This window comes from Rhinopithecus roxellana, chromosome 5 (genome assembly GCF_007565055.1).
Source record: "Rhinopithecus roxellana isolate Shanxi Qingling chromosome 5, ASM756505v1, whole genome shotgun sequence".
Lineage (NCBI taxonomy): Eukaryota > Metazoa > Chordata > Mammalia > Primates > Cercopithecidae > Rhinopithecus > Rhinopithecus roxellana.
This window is the reverse complement of record NC_044553.1, coordinates 18842967-18860244: the sequence shown is the minus strand read 5'-3', so window position 1 is coordinate 18860244 and position 17278 is coordinate 18842967. Positions and strand designations below refer to the sequence as shown.

The 17278-nt window shown below is 49.7% G+C and overlaps 1 protein-coding gene across 2 annotated transcripts in view; it reads right to left on the bottom strand.

The window, feature by feature from the left end:
- Positions 1-16905, bottom strand: part of ADAMTS17 (ADAM metallopeptidase with thrombospondin type 1 motif 17) — a 365163-nt gene extending 348258 nt beyond the window's left edge. For both annotated transcript variants that reach the window (XM_030931256.1, XM_030931257.1), the window contains exons 1-3: positions 16744-16905; positions 15968-16338; positions 6007-6172 (exon numbers count right to left, since the gene is read on the bottom strand). In XM_030931256.1, the coding sequence (XP_030787116.1) occupies positions 6007-6172; positions 15968-16338; positions 16744-16822 (616 nt within the window). In that variant the 5' untranslated portion in view covers positions 16823-16905. The remainder of the gene's footprint in view (positions 1-6006; positions 6173-15967; positions 16339-16743) is intronic.
- Positions 16906-17278: the final 373 nt, after the last annotated feature.

Sequence of the window (17278 nt, the reverse complement as noted above, 5' to 3'; positions counted from 1 at the left end):
AAAGCCCTAAGAGGTAGATGACATTAGGAAGAAACAGCAGCTCAGAGAGGCTGGCACCATTCTAACTTGCCTGAGGTTACACAGTCCCTCAAATGCTTATCAAGAGCATAACTGAATAGCTGACCAGCCAACGATGGTGTCTATCGTTGTAGACAAGGTCCCTTTGGGTGGCCCATTTCTAGTTTCCTGTAAATGTGATTTTTACCTTTTAGCATTTATGAGAGTTCTCTTGAACATGCTCCCAGAGTGGTTGGAAGTGGTTACAGCACCCCTGGTTCTCAGCGTTCCTCCGCAATTATCCTAAGACAGGCATTGCCATCCCATGGTGCAGGTAAGAAAACAGAGGCTGTGTGGCCTGTACTGTGCACCACACCCCCGCCCACTACCCCAGAACCCTGCCAGATTCCTATGTTTAAGTCCTAACCCCCAGGACCTTAGAATATGTGTGCATTTGCAGATAGGGTTTTTACAGAGGTAACTAAGTTAAAGTCACAACAGTGGGCTCTAATCCAATGACTGGGATCCTCCTAAGAGGAAATCTGAACAGAGACATGCACAGAGATAAGACCATGTGCAGACACATGGAGAGGACGGCCAATACAGTTTGGATGGGTGTCCCCTCTAGATCTCATAACGAAACATGCTGCCCAATGCTGGAGGTGGAGCCTAGAGGGAGGTGGTGGATCCCTCATGAATGGCTTAGTGCCATCCCCATGGTGATGAGTGAGTTCTCACTCCATTAGTTTATGCAAGAGTTGGCTGTTTAAAAAGACCCTCACCTCTTCACTCTCTCTCTTGTTCCCTTCTCTCTTGCTCCCTTCTCTCACCATGTGACAGGCTGGCTGGCTCCCCTTCATCTTCCACAATTGGAAGCTTCCTGAGGCTACACCAGAAGCAGATACTGGCACGATGCTTTGTGTACACCCTGTAGAACTCTGAGCCAAAATAAAGCTCTTTTCTATGTACATTAACCAGCCTCAGGTATTCCTTCAGGGCAACACAAATCGACTGACACAATAGCCATCTACAAGCCAAGGAGAGAAGCCTGGAACAGATCCTTTCCTCATAGCCTCAGAAGGAAACGACCCTGTCAACACCCTGATCTCACACTCTTGGCCTCCAGAACTGTGAATAATAAATACCAACAAAACAATAAATTTCTGTTACGCCCCCAGGTCTGTGGTGCTTTGGAGCAGCCTCTGTTGCTCCAAATACAGAGGTGCAGAGATATTAAGGGACTCTTTTCCTAGAGTTACACCAAAGGGAAACAGAATTGGGCCTCCACCACGGTTCTTTTTTCTCTTTGTAGAATAATTCTTAAACTACTGATGTCTACTTACAGAGTTAACATTTATATGCAAATAAATATTTAAAATATTAACCTGAAAAAACTCAAAGTAGCAATTTAATGCCATTCCTCTTAGGTTCTGCTTCCAGTTAAGATATAGAAGGACAGGAAAGACTCCAACTACCACTTTTACAACAAAGAACACCAGATAAACTACAAAATCATATTTTATTTCATCCACTGGGAGAGCTAAGGTCTCAAAGAAGTGTAGAGGAACCAAATTTCAGAGGGATGGAACCCTTTCTGAGCAAAGATCAACAGCTACAGTGATCCCTGGGGCACAGGTGGAATGAGGAGCTAATTAGCATCTAAGCTGTGGAAATAAGGATGAAACAGCCAAATGTTAACTGTGTGGGCTGGAATAATGGATTACACCTGGATTCGAGATGTTCTAAATCTACTCCAGACTTCTAAGTGTGTGATGGCTGGTAGAAGTCAGGACAGGGATGGAAACAGAGTGGTATCTGCATAGTCACGTGAGTACTGGCACCTACGCTCTTTATGGGGAGAGACCTAAGCCTGCCATAAACCTTTGCAGCTAGTGGCAAACCCAATCCAAGCCAAACCACTTCAAATCCCAATTAAACAGAACGGTTGACCTCCTCATCCTAGCTGCCTCTTTGTCACTGTAAGAGGAGCCAGGTGAGGACACAAGGGTGTCATACAAAGAAGTAACTGCTGAGAAGTGAAGTTTGGGCAAATGTTACCTGATGTCCAAACTCCTGCTTTACTCATCAGCTGCATGAATTCATGTCAATGATGTCTTTAGTGTTTAAGCCAGTTTGATTTCTGTCATTTCCAACCAAATGAATCTTAACCCATTTATCCCTGAGGTTGCAAATTTTTTTTGTGAAAACTCAGACCTTGGCAATGACCTTGAGCAGTAGGGTATAAACAATTTCCACAAGCTTAGCGTTCCAATGATGGAACACTAGGCAAAATTGGTACAAAGCACAAGACCTGACCAATTGCACATTACAGAGGATATACACGTATTATACATGCAAATTCTTGCATAAATTAGCAATACAGTTTCTAAACAGTTACCGTATCCATCAAATACTCATTGACATTACCTTTATAATGCTATAAATGAACAAAACAATACTGGAAAATAACTACAATGAGTTTTTAAGACAATGATAACAGAACTTAACCTATAAAGGAGACATCAGTGCTTCACAGAAACCACAGTTGGAGGCAAAATCACGTTCCAATGAGCTCACCACCACTCAGCATATCAGTGGGATTCCTATGTTGCAAATTACTCTTCTATTTCACCTTCTACCATATACATGTGAAATACACCACTGGTGAAGAGAGGAAGATTCATATTGTTACTTAAGAGCATGAAAATGCTGGGAGGAAGATTCTAAACTGAATCATAATGGAGAAATTAAAATAAGCACTGAAGGAAGATTAAAAGGTCTGAAGTCAAAATAACTGTTTAAAAATCAAGAAACATTTCAAAATATCCAAGGTACCATTTCAGTTTGCCAAGTTCCAACCTGGAGTGCTATTGCATGGATCAGTTTATCAGGCTCCCAAAATAAGGAGCAATGTAGGAAACAGGATCAGCCTGTCCCCTCGCCTGAAGCCCCAAAGACCACTAGAAATGCAACCTCAGTAGTATCCAAGGGAAAGAAACATTTCCCAGGTGGCCTTTGCTGTGTCAGTCCTTCTAGCCCCCACCCCTGCTCAGACATAAAATCCTGCTCAGCACAGCGGCGCACCTGGGTTCACCTTTCAAGTACACTGAGTGCTTCATGGAGGAAGTTTCTTAGACTCCTCCTCACCTACAAGAGCAGGCAAGGCTACTCTCAGACCATGTTCAAGGCTATCATAACACAGGGTCAACAACAGGACATGAAACCTATGGCTGCCACGCTCAGCCAGGAAGAGCACGTTCCCATGGGAAATCTTGGATTAATCTGATTAATCTTTCTAGGAAAGATTAGGAAACTTCTAGGAAACCTCAAGAATGTACTTTGCAGATGTCCCAGTAAATTTAATTTTCCTGATTTCTAAACTCCTGATGTTTGAAAGCTAATCCAAATGAGATAGGGCCTGACCGCTCATTAGCTCAGCCTATTAAAAGGCCCGTTGTCCTTCTCAGAACAGCCACATTTACTGAATATTTCATGCAATGCAAGAAGGACCAGAAGCAAAATATGTAACTCTCCTCTGCGTCTGTGTTCCTCACTAGTGCAGAGCCTGAGTCGGGCACAACCTTAAATACACACATTACAGCCTGCTCAAAGCAAGCTGATGCAAGGTTTGAGAGCAGGGAAGGAGAGATTATATTTTTAAGCAAGTTCAGAAATTTCTCCCTACAGTCTTGAATGGCTGCTCTTGTTTTAACTTTTTCCATCACATCCACCCCACCCTGGTTTTGTTCATTTTATTTCCTCATTAAAGGCTAAACAGTCTATCAAAAGAATGCCTCAAAACTCTTCTTAGGGACAAAAAGGCAAACACAAGCACCATTTATCATGTTGTCAGTGATCCTCAGTATCACACGACTAAAGAGGATGGAAGGTGGTCATTAGACAAACATCCCATTATCTCATCTACAAGCATGCTGAGTTCTGCCCATGGACTAGCGGCTGATGAACGGTGGCGTGAGCAGAGGGAAGAGTGAGAAGACATATTTATCCTTTGTTTCATTGCATGGCCCTGCTTGAAGGTGCTCAAATGGGAAAATCCACTCCCGATGGCCCACAGATGCTATTCCTCAGGTTTAACAGTCCTTAGTGACGTGGTTTTCAATACCAGCTGAACATCAGAACCACCTGGGAGCCTTTACATTGCCAGATGTCCTCAGGATGTCTAATTAAAGTGGTTCTCTGTGGGTGGGACCCAGGCGTGAGGAGTTGTTGAAGCTCCCCAGGTGAGGCCAAGGTACAGCCAGGACTGAGAACCACTGCCGTAGAGAAATCTCTCTGCCTCTGCGCTGGTACGTCAAGACAGAACTAGGTAGAGTCAGGGGCTCAGGTTAAAAATAGTACACTGGGGAGGGTCAGGCATAGTGGCTCATGCCTATAATCTCAGGACTTTGGCAGGCCAAGGCGGGAGGATCACTCGAGCCCAGGGGTTCAAGACCAGCCTGGGCAACATGGTGAAACCCCACCTCTACCAAAACAAAAATTAGCCAGGTGTGGTGGTACACTGCCTATGGGTCCAGCTACTCAGAAGGTAGGATCACCTGAGTGCAGGAGGTCAAGGCTGTGGCAAGCCATGATCACACCACTGCACTCTAACTTGGGTGAGAGAGTGAGACCGTGTCTCCAAAAAAAAAGTCATACTGACATCAAGCCCACACACAACATTAGACTTACCAAAGACCCTGTTTCCTATTAAACGGTATTTTTTAGGTACTAGTAATTTTATTTGGTCCTCCTTACTTTTGTAAGGATGCAGAAAAAACAGAAAAAGCCTAATGACTCCATTTGAGACTCAAAGCTCTCCTGAGGTTTCAGAGATGCCCTCTATCCAGCACAATCACCTCTAATACCCACCCTGCTCACCCAGACTAGGCTAAGGAGAAAGTCAACGTACTTCCATCAAGTCCACACACAGCAGCTGAGCTCAACTGCACAACTTGTTTACAAATAACAAGGTAATTCTAAAGCAGTCACACAATTTATTCCCAATGTCACCAGGATACTAAACCAAGACCCATTGTTTCCAATGTCACCAGAATACTAAACTAAGACACACTGCATTTTCATACAAAGATAAGTCTTTAAACTACAGAAGCACAACCCCCAGAAGTCAGTAGTGGGGTCCCACGATCTCCTGGGAGGAAATGCCACCTGTGATCCAACTTCATCTGGGGACATTTGCAGCCCCATAAAATGTTCTTAAACATGTGATGGGTAATCAACATTAGGGATGCTCAAAGAGACACCCAGAGTATAAGAGCCCAGGTTCTCCCCCTACACTGCATAAAAAATCACTTTTAAAAACACTGGAACCCAAATCATATCCCAGACTAAAAAAGATCAGGATGCTGGGAGACAGGCCAGTGCATGGCATTTCTTAAAGCAGTGGTTCTCACACTTTAGCACACATCTAAATCCCTTGGAGGGCCCATGAAACTAGAGATTACTGGACCCTCCCCCAGAGTTTCTGATTCACAGGTCTGGCCTGAAAATGTGCATTTCTAACAAGTTCCCAGGTGATGCTGATGCTGCTGGCCCAGGCGCCACACTGCAAGAATCGCAGCTTCAGAGGCGTCCCAGGTGGCTTTAATTAGTGCAGCCAGAACTCAGGAGCACTGTATTATTAAGAGTGAGCTCCTGGTCAGGGCACCAGGAGGACGGAATTCTCATCCAAGCTTGGCTACAAACCTGGGGTTTGATCAATAAGCCCTAGAGGATTTTTGGACCTCAACTTGCTCTTGATATATAAAATTGAGGTACTGCATGAAAGAGATCATGAGTTCCTTGCAGAAATAAAACCATGACTTTTTCAAAGGGCTGCTGACACTAAGACACATAGAAAGGAAAAGGAAGTGGTCTTAGGGCAATAAAACAGCTTTTGAAATATAGGGGAAGGTAAGTTCTCACTCACGTGGCTTCAGTGCACTTGGAGACACACAAAGGATGTGGGCTGTGCGTGTGTTCTAAGCCGGTCATGCTGCTGCCCTGACTCACCTGTTAGAGCTTTGCAGAGCTGCCCAGATCTCTGAGCCTCGGCAGAAGGGTTGGGAGTCAAAGACCATTTGCGCCTGATCAGATGCTCTCGTCCACTGAATGGGCCCTGGGAGTTGTTGAGGGGCTGGATTAGCACCTGCTCCTGCCCAAGCTGAATGAGGCCAACCTGTCCAGAAAGGAGAAGGAAACACAATGTTGGTCATCCTCATTCACACATGCCCATGGCTCCCTCCACCGCTGGAGGAGCAGGCAAGGCCACCTAGGTGTGAGTTCCATGTCTGGGCTCTTTTCTTTGCAAATTGGTCAGATTTACCTGAGCCCAAGAGTGAGCTTCTGTGTGACTTACAAACATACCACAGAGCAGCTGCGTTGGGGGTAGGGGTACAGAGACAGCTACAATAACATCCATTTTCCATGTTGCCTTTCAGAGAAGATGAACTACTTCATTATCAAATTTTTAATTTTAAAATAATTTTTTAAGTTACTTTAAAAATCATCCTCCCAAAAGTCCACCTGAGAGGTAACACTGAAATTGTTGGGAATGACATTTATATCCCTAATGGAAAAATGTATCTTATCCTGGGTATATTAAGAGTAACATTAGTATTGTTTCGACAGCATCAAAACAATTTGCCCTCCTTCCCCAGGCACCTGCTGCTAGCTTCCCTTCTTATGTGGAGTCAAAATGGTAAATCTCTCAAGGAAATCAAACCCAGGCAGGGCCAGGGGAGGACCTGGTTTGTACACTGATCGATGCAGTCAACATACCCTTCTCCTGGGAACAATCCTGAACTGCCTTTGATCACACAGATTCAGGAGATCTGGGGGATGAGTCTCAGGGGGTCATGATATCCTTTCTTGTCTCCCTCTTCCACCCTCACTTTTCAAAAGCCATGGTTCTCAAAGCCTAGCATGCACCCAAATCACCTGGAGGTCCTGCTGGAGCCCAAGAATGTTCATTTTTAAGAAGGTCTCATGTAATACAGGGACCACACTTGGAGAAGCAGCACTCCCTACCACACGCAGAGCTAACTCCAGGCTCAAGTATAAAGCTCACTTCAGCCAAATAAGATAGACCCCCCTCTACGTTCTGAAAAGATGCACCAGTACCAAGATTCCTGGAAAGTACATCAGATCAACTAATAAGGTCGCCTGCAACCTTGCATCCCCAAGATACAGGGTGAGGCCATACTTACCGCTCTAAGCATATTTCAAGGTTTCCATTTCATTAGAACTTTTGCCAAGAACAACTCAAAGATTTTACTGCCCAAATAAAACTGTCTCAAAGTGGCACTGCATGACCTGCAGGAGAGCACAGCTTTCTCTCTCTCCTTTAAAGTGAAAACTTGAGTTTGTTCACTAGGAAACTTTACGGAAACTGAAGAAATGGAAGAGGGTGGCCACAGTGGGATCTGCAGAGCTCCATCATAGCTGTGCACAACGCAGCCTCGGTGCAGAACACCTGAAAACTTCCACGGTCAAGGTAGGGTGGGCAGGGTACGGCACAGCGCGTGGGATAGAGTCCCACGTGGGAGGAAACCCCTGCTCCCTAGAGGATACGCTTCACTCTAATGAGGGGCTGGACTCATGTGGAAACACCCTGGCTGTGGGTCAAACCCCTCCCCGCAATCTAGCACTTTCAAAGTCAGTTATTATTCGTTCAGTCTAGAGTTTGCATTCACAAACCCCAGCATAAAAAGCACTTAGCTGTTAGTTCTAAGGCCGAACAAGTTTTTAAAGACAGGGAGATCTCACCTTGGTGAGAAATCCTACACAGACACACTCATATATACACGCAAAGCATCACTTAGCACCTTAGGGAAGGTTTTTCTTTACAATTCTCAGGGACCCCATGTGCTGGTTTTTATATACTTAAGGAAGAAAACAGGGAATGATGGATAAATGGACTAGTGCGTCCTCAACCTGGCAGCCACTTGCCCTCTTGGGCTCCGACCTCAAGCAGAGATGTGGCCAGGAGTAGCACCAGGAGGGAGGGGCTGAACACGGCCCTCACCCTGGGAACCAGCATGAGGAAGGGCCCTGCCTCCTCCTCCCTCACTGTCTCACTGTCCCTAGCCTCCTTCTACCGTCTCTAACACTGCCATTGTCAGCACACCACCAGTGGTCAAACGTCCTGTTGAGAATTGCCACCTGTGCATTACACGCAGTCTTACGCCAAAATACCCACCAGCCCTCCTTCTCTCTCCCTGATCTCCTCTCTTCCCTAAATAAACCCCCCTTCCCTGCAGCCCCCTGCACTCTTAAATTCCAGTCCACTACCCCATGTTATAGGACACTTTCACGACCTAATGGTTTGTTCCACTGAGGCAAGATCAGAATTATTACTCCTGTTTTTGCCAATGACTGCCACATAACAGTTACTCAAAAAGAAAATATGCGACTGAAAACGCAGTTACCTGTAAGGACTGTCTGCAACCCCCTTGCTCAGGGCTTCTCATCCCCGGCTACATATTGATATGATTTGGGGAGCTTTGAAAACTCCTGATGCCTCAGCCCCTACTCCAGGCCAAGTGAATCAGAATCTCTAGGGTGGAGCCCAGGCACTGACATGTTTTCAAAGGTGACCAGGAAAATTCAATGTGTAGCCAGGGTTGAGAAGCGCCGTCCTAGCTTTTAACCGGGGGCTGGAGACCCTGGACACCTACTGCCTTGATTCCATGTGGAGAGGTCCTCGGATTTGGAACCCGGGCTTTCCTCTATGGAGCTCTGCCTACTACCCTTGCTTCTAGCCCACCACTGCACATGGCCCCAAGAGCTGAGCAGGGCTTCTTGGATCTGTGTGACTCCTGCAGTTACCATCTATGTGGAGAGGGGAGACTCAGGGAAATGTTTGTCCAAGGCCTCTTCTGTCCCATTGATGGTGGTAAAGAAATACCAGCAATAAGCCTGTGTCTTAGATACAGGAGGCCTGCAACCGTCCTCCAAAGAGACAAACTGTGTAGAAATAAATGCCTATGGCAGACAGAACTAGCAGCCCTGAGGCCCCTTGATTTTAAGGGATATAATAAAGCCCCCAGTGAAATGGTGCTCTTAAAAGAGAAATCTTAAGTTTTGCAGGATTTGGTATGCTATACTAAAGAAGTGTGGGTCAAATAAAATGGATCAGGCAATAACTTGATATTTCAGCAGTTGTGAGTGGTTACCTTTCAACTCTCTTTGTTGTGGGTACTTGCTTTGAAGGGTTCTGTTAAGACAGAGTTGTAAATCAGGTATTGTTCACTCCACACCACCTCCTGCCTGAAGCAGGACTAGCTCTCACTGCAGTGTGGAGAGTGTGAAAGACACAGCGGTTTTTATCACCTAATGTTAGCACAAGTTCACTTAGAAAATGCAGTTAAGATAACAGAGAAGGTCTCTCCTGTATGCTTCAAAGCAGCATGCCTCTGTGGGAGGGGACAAAGTCACATGATTCCACAAAGACCGCAATGGAATTCCCTTTCTTCAGGAGTCTGCAGCTCCTCAGTTAACAGGAGTGGGTCTTACTTAGGTCTCCTTCTCTAGGTCAAGATGGGTTGAGAGGATGGGGCCAAAGGGGTGGTAAGTTTGCTTCCTGTAGGGACCAACCTGCTTCCAAGAAGAAAAAGCCACCGTGTGACCGCAGATCCTCCCGCCCTGCCTCTGACTCTCCGGTGGGCATGCACCTCTTCTGGTGGAAGGAGCCTCCCCCACACAACACGGCCATGTGGGGCTTCCCAGCCTGCACCCCTTCTGAGGCATCACCCAGAGGGCCCCTCCCCGAGTCCTGCTGCTGCCTCCTCAAACGTGAAATGCCTGAGCACAGATGCTTGGTCTTCTTCCCAAAGCAGGCCTCTCCTCAGGAATGTCAGGGTCCCTCACTTTAGTGTCAGCCCTTTCAGACCACTAGTCAGTGTCAGCCAGCCAAAAAGGACTGCCAGCCTGCCCTTCAGAGTCCCTCTCCTGTGGTCTTCCTTCCTTTCTGAGGCTTGCCTCAGAGGCTTAAGCCTGGTCACCTCCCTGCTCTAAGTGCTCCTCTCCTCCAGTCCTCCCCATACAGCTATCCCCAGGATTCCCCAACTACCCATCCTCCACTGCCTCTCAGCCAGTGACCCTCTGAGTGCCCTTCCAGAATGGCCGCATCAGCATCCCCTGGGGAACTTGTGAGAAATGCAAGCTCTCAGGCCCACCCCAGGCCTGCTACATCAAAAACCCCAGGGTGGGGCCCAGCCATCAGTTTAACGGGCCCCCCAGGGGACTGTAATGCAGGCTCAAGGCTGAGAACCACTGCTCTAGGATAAAGTCCAAATGCCTTTTGTTGGCACCCATAGATCTGGCCCATTTAATCCACATGCCTGCCAGTTCAGTTCCTCTACCCCCATCTCTCCCTTAAAACCACCACCCCACCAATCCACTCATGGGTCCCTTATCTCAGGACAATGGGGCCTCAGTGCCTTTTCCATCACTCCTCCCTCCTGGAATCTGAAGCCTACCCTCCTCCCTCCCCGAAACCCCACCCTGCCTAGTTCCAGGCTCCAGCCCACCTTCCTCCAGGAGGCTGGGACTGTCTTCCCAGACAGGGCCTGCATTGTCTTTCTCTCTGAGCCTTGCTGGGCGGCCTACCAGAGCATCCTGCACATGGCAGGTGTGTGATAATGATCTGCTCATTCAGGCAACAGTGATGACTGATCAGCTGATGTATAACTGGAAAAGTCTGGGAATAGCCTGCAGGGCAAGAGAAGAAGCCTGTTTTTAATGCCTTAATGTGCCAGGCTCTCACTAAATGATTTCACAGACTTTATCTTCTTCCATTCTATCAACAGCCTTGCAAGGCCCATGTTATTTACCCCTGTACGGCTGCAGGCAGAAAGGTTCAAAGGACTTAAGTGACTTGCTCAAGATCGCAGCTCTGAATGGCCAAACGGTTTCATTTCCTAAGAAGCAAGAATGTGACCACGCATCTGGGGACCTGTGCACAGAAGCAGGTCCAGGGAAAAGTCAACCAATGACTCTGCATGGTTCCCTCAGATGTACTGGCTGCAAAAAACATCTTCCCCATCACACACATCCAAGATCAGGCAGCTGCAGTATTTCAGAGTTCAGGAAATAAGCTCCAAGAATGCAATCAGTCAAAGAAAACTGCTTCAGTTCATCATTCCATCTTTTACTTCTTTTTCATTTTTTTTTAAATGTTGTCAACTAAACAAAAGTTCAAAGTGGGAAAATGCAATATGTGTCCTAGGCGACACTACTGGGCAGCTTGGTGCAGAAGCAGTCAGTGCCTGGCATCCTAAGACGAGTCAGCCCAGCCCTGGAGAGCTGCAGCTGGATGAAGCCCTGGGCAATCAGGAGGAACACAAGAGTATGCAGTGCTGGAGAGGACAAAGGGGTGTGAAGAGAAGCCACCATGAGGCCACAGGAATGTTGTTCCAGAGGTGGCAGCCAGAGGCCTCAGAACCTTCTGAGTTCTTCCCTCCAATACTTTCATGCCTCCAAACTTCACGAAACTGTCTTTGCCCTTCTTCGATTCCCGCCAAAGTGCCCCTTAACATCCACTCAATTGTTTCTTTTTACAAAGTTCTATATATGTGCTTTGTATTCTCTGTATTCTCCAAATATATTTATTCTGCACACGATCAATTCTTCAGCAATACTAGGTAATCACTTAGGACTACATACCTTCCTCAGACCTGTCTCAATATAATGATGTATTATAATGCAGTCCCTTCCAATGGGTCTCCACACCATATCATTTTTGACAAGACTAACTCCTACTCAGCTGTTCTCCATTGAGCGAGGCTGCATTATAAAGCTGGGCAATTTTATAAATCAATCAAAAGGGTTTGATAACTCTTTTCTAAAGAGAGAGGTAGTAACATCCCAAACCTGCTTCTTCATCACAGGAGTCATGCAAACGCAGGCTGCCCTCTTAAAAGTGGGGTCCTCAACACTTCTAACCTAAGCTGCCTACTCATCAGCTGGCTGAGCTCGCCCAGGCTGGAGTACATTGGTGGGATCTCAGCTCACTGCAAGCTCCGCCTCCCAGGTTCAAGTGATTCTCCTGCCTCAGCCTTCCGAGTAGCCAGAATTACAAGCGCCCACCACCATGCCCAGCTAATTTTTTGTACCTTTAGTAGAGACGAGGTTTCACCATGTTGGCCAGACTGGTCTTGAACTCCCATCCTGGTGGTCCGCCCACCTTGGCCTTCCAAAGTGCTGGGATTACAGGCGTGAGTCACCGCAACCGGCTGCCCCCATCTATTCTTACCTGGACTACACTTGCTCCCCTATAAATTAGAGGTGAGCATTCTCTAAAAGTTCCCTAGTGGACTGGAACAGCTGTACAGAACTATGAACATCCCATGTGCCACAAATGACGTGCTACCAACATGGACACACGGTCTGCAGTCAGGCTGACCAGCTGGAGTGACGATGAGCTGGGCCACCAGGTTGACCCCAGTGATTCCAAATAAGAGTCCTACAGCATGTGGCTGTGACAACAGAGGAGCTATGGTAGGAGGATGCCTGACCTTCTCACAGTCCTTCTAGGTGCCCTGGAAAGCGGTTATGGCTTAATGTTTTGCAGCCCAGAGCTCCCTGGTGGTCTGTCTGGTCCCACCATCTCACAGTGTGCCCCTGGCAGGCCACAGCCTTGGCCAAGAAGGGGTGGACACATTCCAGTGGGTGGCCTTCCCAAGCTTTGTGAGTATCATCCAAGGAAGGATGGCCACTGCTCAGCAGACCAAACCTGACAGCAGGGGCCTCCAGCCCTCCCCTCCTCTCGTTCACTCTTCCTAAAACAAGCCCTCCAGCCACTCACTTTGGACAAGCTGCACAGATTCTTTTCAGAGCCTGACACTCAAGCTGATCTTGAAGTACCCCCTCTGCTATCCTGTCTACCTATGAAGTTCAGCCTGATTCCAATTCCACTGGCCTTCCACGATCTGGTCCTGGTCACAGAGGCAGTTGATCCGAACTTACGTAAATTCTTGAAGAGTGGAAAGGCCCTCCTCATACACCTAAAGTTCATGCTTTGAAATGATATGCTCATAAAAACACTTCCAAAAAGCCTATGCTCTAAAGACTCTTGGAAATGTAAATACAATGAAGAAGCATAAACAGAAAACAATTAATACTTAAGTCTATATAGTCTTTGAAGATCCAAAAAGTGCAGCTGGCCCAGCTTTTCAAGACAAGACACTAAGGAATGCCGCAGGCCCATGACTCTGTCTGCTGTCAAAAGGAGAAGAAGCAAAAATGGAACACGTGCTCTACTCTCCATGGCCCTTAAACAGCTAAGGAATGATCTATTATAATAATGCATCTCCTTTAAACAGATAGCAAACATCTCTGGAGATAAACAGCACAGATTCCATGCAACATGGAACAGAACCTGTGTGCCCCCAGCCCAGGCATTCAACACTCTCTGCTAAGCCCTTTAGGAGATGTTCGATACAGTGGGACTTACCAGCAATTAACATGATACTCAACATCCGAAATGAAGTTTTGTTGAACGCCACATCCTTTCGCTTGCATGCCTTCCGTAGCTGTAGCTGCTTTCACACTAAAAGGGCAGCTTGGAGCAGCTGCAACAAAGGCTATATGGTGCACAAAGCCTAAAATATTTATCTGGTCCTTCAAAGAAGTTTGCCGACTCTTGCTCCTCATTTTTAGATACAAGGACACTTTGAAATGCTCCTCATCCATGGCCATCAAAAATCATCCACTTATAGCCTCCCTTCCCACACCTTATAGCCGAGCCTGTCGTAGCAAATACACAAAACTCCACGTCTCCACTTCACAGAGCTTCCACCACGGTCAAGAGGGACTAACACATCACCAGCCGCCTGAACTGAGAACCAAAGTCAAAGCTAGTCTGCGATGCAAACTTGGTTAGCCCAAGTTTCTGTTGCTTTCTTTTCTTTACACTTTCAGGGCCACCTTGCAAGCAAAGGGTTCACCTCCAAGTCACCCCATTGTCTCTTCCCTCCTGCCTTCAACATGTATGGAGGGGGAAGTGTCCAATGTCCAGCTCACATGAATGGGATGAACAAGGCAGACTAAACAATAGAAGTGTCTGCTCCAGCAGGAATTTAAAAGCTGAAGTCTTAGAGGTACACCCGCCACTGGCACACACTGAACTCAGCCTGTTGGCCGGGTTCCTTTATCTAAAGCACAGCACCCTCACATGGTGCTGAAGGGAAGGACAGTCTTGCTGAGAAGCTGGCTGAGATGCCATCTATGACAGGGCCCAGCCCTCACTCTGCGAGAATTTTAAATCAATGTTATCCAGCTTTCCACCTCGGCTCCTTCACAGATAGCTCCTTGCTGGAAACTTTACACCAAGAAGTATAAACTCTGACCTCTACAGAAACTCACTAAACCGCAGCAAATGGGATTCAGATGTTTCCATGTACAGTACAATGATGTGACTTAGACTTTAAACACTTTGGCAAAAACAGGAAAAATGATGTGGGCCTTCCAGTCCCTCCCAGAACATGATACAGCCTTGACCCGAGCCCTACAGTGATCTGAGCCTTTCTCACTCCTACTTAAGCCTCCTTGCCCACAGCCCACATTCCCTGCCCCAGGTCCACATTTCCTGCCCCAGGTCCACATTCCCTGCCCCAGGTCCACATTAGCTCCTTCCTACCAGGCCCCCTCCAAGGGTCTATATCACTTTCCTTGGTTCACCAAAGTTGCCTATTTTTCCCAGCTGAGCAAAAGCAGATGATACCCTAATCAGAATTCAGAAAATTCCTGAAAGGAGAGCCAGGCTGAGCTAGGAAACTATACCCAGAGATACCCACAGCACTGGGAAGAAAGGAGAGGTCTTACATAACACCTTGCACCCCCAGGCCTTCTGGCTTCGTAGATTCTCAAGGATTTGCCACAGACTCTGTAAGGGCTGGAGAATTCCAGATGGCGGCACAAGAAAAGGTGGAAATGTGGGGAGCAGTTTCTTGTGTCTGGGAAGGACAGACACAAACTAATATCAGAAACTGCCTCCAAAGAGGCCAGTCAAGACAGAAGACAAAGAGCATCCCTGCGGTTCATGCTCTGGGTCTATATCAAGCTTCGCTGGTGGCAGCCCATCTGCTGGCCATGTGTGCTGCTTTCAGGGCACGATGGAGAAGCTGAGTGCTCGTCTGGGCACCAGTGTAGCCACATGATCAAGTGTGTGCACAGGCAGGGCAAGTGCACACAAGAACCCCCCGCCCCCGGGAGCACCTGTTATGGGTGCCTCAAATGCAACAGGCCAGGGACTTGGGGGCAGGGAAGTTACTACCACAGCAAGGGAGCTCCTGGGGGCAGGAATAGGGTTCATCACCAATGTAAGCACCCTCAGGCCTGGTTGTGGGTGGGCACCAGACAAATGCCTACTAATAGCATAAGGAAGCAAAGACAAACACCCTTTCTCTCCTGTTTCTTACGTTTCAGCTAAGAAGAGTGGGGTGAGCCGCGGCCTGCCTGGGTACCTCTCCAAACTTCCTGTTCCAGGTACAGAGAGAAGACTCAAAAGGAAGGGAGGTGAATGCCCACTCCCCCACCACCACGTCCAAGAACAGCACACCTATACGCACATAGGTACTCCCGTAACATACACGCTGACACACCGGTGTAGATGCAGTGTTCTGTCCACACTGGGGCCAAGGCGCCTCTGTCCAGAGCCCTGACAGTTTCATCCCTGCCAGATCTGCGCTCCCTAGGGCGGGAGGCGTATACCCCATGCAACCCAGCTCCGCGCGGGTTCCACCGGCCGCAGAGGCGCTGGACTAGGATGCTGCCCCTCCCACTCCCTTTCTCTATAGTGGGTACCGAAAGCCGGGGTGGAGGGTGGGGAGAGGTGGAAAGGCAGGAGGTTCCCTCCGGTTCCCCTGGAGGCTGGACTTCCAGCAGAGGCGCCCCATCCCCACCCTCCACGGCGACCACCCTGCGCTGCAGCAGACCCGACCGGCCGACCCGGAGGGGGCGCGGGCAGTACCAGGCCGCCGGCGGCGCCGCAGGCGCTGAGCGAGACGAGGGAGCCGGGGTAGCCGAGCACACGCCCCGAGTAGAAGCACAGCTCGGCGGGGCGGCCGCGGCGCCCGGCGGCGCCCGCCTCCTCCACCTCGAAGCCTCGGGACAGGAAGCGCAGGTCGCGGCGCAGCTGAAGGTACAGGTCGCGGCCGAAGGCCGGCAGGTGCAGCAGCAGGGCGCGCTCTCCCGGCCGGGCGCGCGGGGCAGCTGGGGGCGTGCGGGGGCGTCGCCGCCGTCGGGGCCCGGGGGCTGAGGGCAGCGGCGGCAGGTGCACGTCGTCTGGGCGCACCCGCCACGGGAGCACCACCTCCACGTCGGCCGCCGCGTCGCCGACAGCTGCGGGGAAAGAGGAGACGCGTCAGCGCGGCGGGGCCCGCCCGGACGCCCGCCCTCCCGCTGGCCGCCAGCCGCGCCAGCGCGGGGACAGAGCGACCCGGAGCTGGCGCTGCCTTCCCTTCCCTCGCCCGGCACCTCCACGCTGGCCACCCGGGGAGGGTCTCCGGCGCAGCCGCCCGAGCACCTCCCGGGACGGCGCCGCGCATCGGCAAGCGGAGACCCGGCGGCGGCGCGCCTGCCACGGAGCCACCCGATTCCCGTACTCCGGCAGCGGCCCGCGCCTTCTCCGCTCCGGCGCCGTCAGCCGTCCCGCCGCCGCCCCAGGGCCGCCAGGACGCCGCGAGAGCGCAGAGGGAAGGTAGCCGCAGGACGCGGGGCGAAGAGGGCTGTGGGAGGGGGCGCTACCTGTGCCCGGGTCCAGTCCCCAAACCAGCAGCAGCAGCACGGGTAGGACGAGCGGAGGCAGCAGGGCGCCGTCACACATGGTACCCGGGACCGGCAGCCCCCGGACCGTGGCGGCGAAGCAGGAGCGCGCTAGGCGGCGGCGCCAGCCGGAGTGAAGCCCTACAGCCTTTGGAAAAAGTAATTAGCGCTGCGGACAAACCCAACGTGGTAAACCCCAAGCCCCGCCTTCCCCTCGGAAAGCGGGAGGGGATTGGGCCCTCGCTTTCCTCCGCCCCGCCTCCTCCTTCCCTACTGGTTGGGATGGGTCGAAACCATAGTGCGTAGTTAGGTTGTCAGCACTTTCTTACACGTGGTTTCTGGGCAGTGGCAGGGACACGTCACCAGGAGGCGCGCGGGAGCCGACCAGAGCCGTGCGACCCTGGAAGAGCCGGAGGATGCGGGGCTGGTCTTCAGAGCTTGTCCTCATTTTTTGGAAATCTTCTCTCAGCCTGCTGCCCAGTTTCCCGGAAAGATAGGCCGGAAATCGCCCCGGCCA